General features: G+C 38.1%; 1 gene segment (V, D, J or C); it reads left to right on the top strand.

The window, feature by feature from the left end:
• Positions 1-1,494: 1,494 nt before the first annotated feature.
• LOC134486675 (immunoglobulin kappa chain variable 12-41-like) lies at positions 1,495-2,022 on the top strand. The segment is given in 2 exon segments: positions 1,495-1,570; positions 1,700-2,022. Coding segments are annotated over 2 exon segments (387 nt in total).
• Positions 2,023-6,783: the final 4,761 nt, after the last annotated feature.

Here is a 6,783-nt window from a genome sequence, read left to right as displayed (position 1 = left end):
AAAGAGAGTAAAATAAGATTGTTTACCTGAAAAATTAATGTTATGAAAGCTCCTGCCCTTCTCCACAAACCTTGTCTTCCAGTATTATTCTATTATTCTTCTGGGAATGATTGCTATCAAAAGGATTCTTGCTGAGTTCCATGGGGAATTGTGTAGCTCAATTATGTGGATAGATCTACAACCTTTTCCATACACAAGGCTTGGGAACAACTTGGAAAAGTGGAGTTGAAACACTGTAAGAACCAAAAGATTGGAAAGTTTGCTCAGAGATTGTATCTCCTACTGTTATCAGAAGATATACCTGCAAAATCTCACCTAAATAACTGCCCAAAGGTGAGCTGAAAAAAAGAGGACACCTATGAACTTGCCAAGCTGGATGGGATAAAACCAATATGCTTTCAGTTCTACACAATGAAGTATACACAACTGAATAAAGCTAGGAGCAGGAGATGTCTTCCTCTCCAGGGGAGAGCACAACCAATTGATTGTCTGTACGATAATGATCAACCCTGAAAAAAATATGTATATATATACATATATGTGTGTGTGTATATATATATATATACATATGTATATATATATATATGTATATATATATATATATATATCTGTGTGTGTGTAACATTATACTAACTCAATAGTTTATAGATAAAAATATGTGTGTTTATCTCTATCTGTGTTTGTCTGTGTTTGGGTGTGTGTGTGTGTGTGTGTGTGTGTGTGTGTATAAGTACTTTTACTTATGCAGTAACAATTAATGGAAAAAGAGTTGATGAATTATAAGTAGAGGAAGAATGGATATTTGTCAGATTTTAGTGGGAAGAAATATAAAAGAATAAATTTATTTTTAAATTTCATTCTCACATATCAGCAGAAAAAAAAAGATGAAGCCACACCACCTCAATAACCTTCACAGGTAAATATGAAATTGCCCTATAACCATTTATATACTGTTTAAAACTGTATTCTATGGGGGGAGGGCGGCAATGGGGGGAGGGTTGGGAGGGGAACACCCATAAGGAAGGGGAGGGGGGAGGGGGATGTTTGCCCGGAAACCGGGAAAGGGAATAACACTCGAAATGTATATAAGAAATACTCAAGTTAATAAAAAAAAAAGAAAAAAGAAAAAAAACTGTATTGTAGGTGCCAGGCCCTGCTATGAGAGAAATAAAACAGAAAACCTTATAATGAATATGACAAAAATCAAAACAATATGCATCTCATAGACTGGTGATTTTTGTTTTGTTGCTGCTGCTACTGCTGCTACTGCTGCTGCTGCAGCTAACGAAAGAGGAGCACACTGTCTACAAATAAATCCAAATAAACCTGTGTTGGCTCTCTGATCTAAAACATAAGAGGACCACTGGCCTCTAACGAGTCACTGACTTGACAAGTGCCATGGCCATTCCTACCATTTGCTGATTTGCATGTGCTCAGAGGCCAGCCCACTGCTCAGTTGATTTCTTTATAGTCAGTTCCCACCCTGTGCAGGAGTCAGCTTCACACATGTTACACAGAAACATGAACATGCCCACTCAACTCCTTGGGTTGCTGCTACTCTGGTTTACAGGTAAGGACGACTGAATAAACTGAAAATTTAAACAGATCAGTGTGGTAAGTGCTCCATGGATGGTCTCCATAAATCTGTCTTATACCAAGATGAATTGTTTGGGAATTCTTTTTCAATTTTCAATCTCAGGTGGTAAATGTGACATCCATGTGACACAGTCTCCTGCCTCCCTGTCTGCATCTCCGGAAGAAATTGTCACCATCACATGCCAGGCAAGCCAGGACATTGGTAGTTCGTTATTATGGTATCAGCAGAAACCAGGGAAATCTCCTCAGCTCCTGATCTATAGTGCAACCATCTTGGCAGATGGGGTCCCATCAAGGTTCAGTGGCAGTAGATCTGGCACACAGTATTCTCTTAAGATCAGCAGACTACAGGTTGAAGATATTGGAACCTATTACTGTCTACAGTTTTCTAGTTCTCCTCCCACAGTGATTCAGGCCATGACATAAACCATCCAGGGAAGCAGAAGTGAGAGCCCACTCTACAGCAAATGATTCTTCTGGTGACTCTGGCTGCTGAGACTGTTTTGCTTAGGCTAAATTCAGAGGTAAATGTGATGCTTTTGCATGAGGATCAGAATAAGTTTCTTATCCTAATTTTTTCTTCCAAAAGAAGATCATTTAAACAGGGAATTCTTCTCTTGTTTCCCAAGAAAAAAAATAACTTTATACACACACAAACGCACACACACACACACACACACACACACACACAGACACACACACACACACAGTGAGAGAGAGAGAGAGAAAGTGTCCTTGGTACCACCATCTAAGAATTTGGCAGGTATTTGACTTTGGGATAGAGGGAAGAAGGCCCAATATGAATACAGGTGAGGAATGTGTTCTTTCTGTCTTGATGAGTCTCCTTAAGACCCTGAATACAGTAACCATTGGGCCTTTATTTATTATTTGTTTGTTCCTTACCTACTTTGTTTATGCCATGTTGACTACTTTGTTTATGCCTCAGGACTGACCATATTCTGTGTATGTACCCAGAATAATATAAAAGCAGACTGGAAAAAATTTAACCCTCTTCAACTTCAGTTTCAGAACTGTCAGAAGTCGTGTTACAGTGTTGTCCTTTGGCTTTTCTTTTCTTTTTTTTAATCCTCAAGACTCTGAGGAAAGAAATTGAAGAAGATCTCAGAAGAGGAAAGACCTCCCATGCTCATGGATTGGCAGGATTATTATAGTAAATATGGCCAATTTGCCAAAAGCAGTCTACAGATTCAATGCAATCCCCATCAAAACTTGAAGTCAATTCTTCATATAGAAAGAGAAATTTGCAATTTCATTTTGAATAATATAAAACTCAGGATAGCAGAAATAGCCTCAACAAAACTTCTTCAATGTTTAAAAGAACTTCCGGCTGAATCACCATGCCTGAGCTTAAGCAGTATTATAGAGCAATAGTGATAAAAACTATGGTTTTGGTACAGTCACAGGCAGGTAGATCAGTGGAATAAAATTGAAGACCTAGAAATGAACACACAAAGCTATTGTCATTTGATCTTTTACAAAAAAACTAAAATCATCCAATGGAAAAAAGATAGCATTTTCAACAAATGGTGCTGGTTCAATGGGAAGTGAGCATGTGGAAGAATGAAAATTGACCCATTCCTATTCCCCTGTACAAAGGTTAAGTCCAAGTAGATCAAGGACCTCCATGTCAATCCAGATACACTGAAACTAATAGGAGAAAATGTGGGACCGAATTTCAAACATATGATCACTGGGAAAATTTTACTGAACAAAACACCAATAACTTATGCTCTAAGATCAAGAATTGACCAATGGGACCTCATAAATCTGCAAAGCTTCTGTTAGACAAAGGACACTGCCATTAGGACAAAAAGGCAACCAACAGATTTGGAAAAGATCCTTACCAATCTTACATCTGATAGAGGGCTAATATCGAAAATAAAGAAAGAACTCAAGAAGCTAGACTCCAGAAAACCAAATAACCCTATTACAAATGGGCTACAGAGCTAATCAAATAATTCTCAGCTAAGGAATATCATATGGCTGAGAAGCACCTAAAGAAATGTTCAACATCCTTATTCATCGGGGAAATGCAAATCAAAACAGCCCTGAGATTCCACCTCACACCTGTCAAAATGGCTAAGATAAGACACTCACTGGACAGCAGATGCTGGTAAGGATATATATCTCTCCTGAGAGACACATCCAGAGCATGTCTAATCCAGGGCTCAATGCTAGCAGCAAACCCCCGAACTGATAACAGGACCCCCTTGGGGGCGATTAGAGGAAGTATTGAGAGTTGAAGGAGCTTGCAACAACATAAGAACAACAATGCCAACCAACCAGAGCTTCCAGGGACTAAACCACTCCCTAAAAACTGTACATGGACTGACCCAGAGCTCCAACTACATATGTAGCAAAGAATACCTTTGTTGGGGCACCAGTGGGAGGGGAAGCCCTTGTTCTTGCCAAGGTTGGACCCTCAGTGCAAGGGAATATGGGGGTCAGTAAGTGGCTTGTATGGGGGGAATACCCATATGGGGAGGGGGAGGGGAGGGAATGGGGACTTATGGACAGGAAATTGGGATGGGGAATAACATTTGAAATTTAATAAAGAAATATATCTAATTAAAAATTTATTTAAAAAAGAATGATAGAAATAGAAGGAGATGATTCCCAGCTCTATGGTCCAGGAAATATTTTCAATAAAATCATGTAAGAAAACTTCCCCTACCTAAGGAAAGTATTCACTCTCAACATAGAATAAATTTGCAAAACACCAAATAGTTTGGATCAAGAAAGAAAATCATCATGCCCCATAATAATTTAAGCCATAAAAGTATAGAACAAAGAATGAATATTAAAAGCTAAAGGGGAAAAAGGCAAGTAACTTACAAAGGCAGACCTATCTGATATGCACCAAATCTCCAGACACACCCTAAATGCAAGAATGGACTGGGAAGATGTCTTGCAGTTTCTAAGAGTCCTAAGATGTTAGCCCATGCTACTCTATATTCATCAAAACCTTTAATAACCATAGATGGAGAAAATAAGATATTCCATGGCAATACCAAACTAAAGTATTCCAGGAACCCAGCCCTAGAGAAGAGAAGGAAATCTCCAAATTAAACAGGTTAACTACATGCTTGAAAACCAAGACACAAATAATACCCCATCAGCAAAATCAAAAGAAGAGAAACAGACACAGACACACACACAGACACAGACACACACACACACACACACACACACACACAGACACAGACACACACACACACACTACCAATATGAACATAAAAACAACAGGAATTAACAAATTTGGTTATAAATATATCGCAGTAACAATGGATTCAATCCCTCCCCCCAAGAAAACTATGAACACTAACAAAACAAAATAAAATGAAATAAGCTAAGAGTACAGTAGGAAAAATAGGATTTGTCATTCTGCTACTTACATAAAACACACTTCAGCAACAAAGATAGACATTATCTCAGAGCAAAGGGGAGAAAAACTATTTGCAAGTAAACAGATCCAAAAATCAAGCTGGAGTAGCCATTCCAACAACTAATAAATATATTTTCAAACAAAATTAATTCAATGAGATGGGTAGGTACACATCATCCTTACCAAAGGAAAAAAATCTCAATTCTGAATATGTATGCCCCAAGTTTAAGGGCACCCACATTCATAATACAATCATTATTAATGGTTAAGTCACACCCCAAACCCCAAACATTAAGAGTGGGAGAGTTTAACACCCCTTTATCCCCCATGGATGGGTCATAGAGCCAGAAACTAAACAGAGAAATAATGAAATTAACAACTGTTAGGAATTAAATGAATTTATCAGATATCTACATGACATTTCATCTAAACACACACATGGGTGTAAACAATCATATCCCCCCCCACACACATAGTACCTTCTTCTTAGCATGCCAACACTAGATTAAATGCCAGCTCTTCCTCTGTGAGGTTGCCTAGTGCAAGCAGTCTGACTGTTAAACTGCTAGAGGATGGCCTGGATACATTTGTCTTCATCACTATTACTCCTTATATACTTGTTATTTCAACATTTATTAATAGTGCCAGGAACACAGAGTTTGTCATTCCTATGTAAAGATTTTTAGCATCTTGCTATACTATTAAACAACACATTTTATCTTAGCAATATTTTTTGTTATATTTTATAAACATAACAGGCCCATATAAATATCCCTCTATCTGTATTGCTGCACACACACACAAACACACACACACACACTAACACACAAACACACACACACCATGCTATTTGCATCTTTCTCTCTATGATGGAACTTTCCCTGCCTCCTGAGTTATAAAAGCTCAGTTTTAATGTTGCCTTGACTGAATACACGCTGCCAGCTATATTCTTTGAATGATGTTCTCTGTTTAGTTCCTGTGACTGCTGATGCTCTAGGTTCCTGATAAAAGAGAGGGAAATGTCAAAAGAAAGTGAGGTAGGAGAGTAGTCAGAAAGTTGCTGAGTAGGTGTGAGGTGGCAGTTCTCAGGTTTCTAGATATGTATGTGAGACTTAGCTTATGACAGAACAATTCTAGAGTAGACATAATCCTCATTGGATGCCTATGAGGTTGATGGAAAGGGGTTGTGTACTTCTGGTGGAGTCCCTTTAGGTCATGATAATAATTTTCTTTCTAAAAATGATTTTTATATGAATAAAAACTGTCCGCAAACAAAATATTCTCACTTTAAATAAATAAAATTAAGGAAAAATGAAAGATTGTTTATGAAGTTGCCGCATAACTTCTTGTATTTTCTTGTTATTCAAGTTTCCAGTGATAAGGTTCTGGTGATTTGGCTTCAGCTCTCTTTAAAGATGAAGTCTCTATTTCCTGGAGGTCTAGTCAGAGTCTTCTCAAAATTCAAGGATGTACTTACTGAAACTGTTTCCTGCAGAGGCCTGCCCAGTCTCCACAGCTCTTCAACTATTTGATGTATGTCAAGGAATATGAAGTCTCCCACAGTTTCTGTTGCAGTACATCAGGGACAAATTTCACAGTGAAAATAAGAAGTGTAGAGGCTGAGGATGTTGGAAAGTTTATCTTTTCTCAAACTTCATTGTTCCTCCCACAATGACACGCACACTAACAAAACCATGTTGATCTAGTTGGTCCATCTAACAAATATACTCTTCAACTAATGATCTTGGCACCCTGGCATACTCTCTTCATGTCTGTATGTC

The sequence above is a fragment of the Rattus norvegicus genome, chromosome 4 (genome assembly GCF_036323735.1).
Source record: "Rattus norvegicus strain BN/NHsdMcwi chromosome 4, GRCr8, whole genome shotgun sequence".
Lineage (NCBI taxonomy): Eukaryota > Metazoa > Chordata > Mammalia > Rodentia > Muridae > Rattus > Rattus norvegicus.
This window is presented reverse-complemented; position numbering and strand designations above follow the sequence as displayed.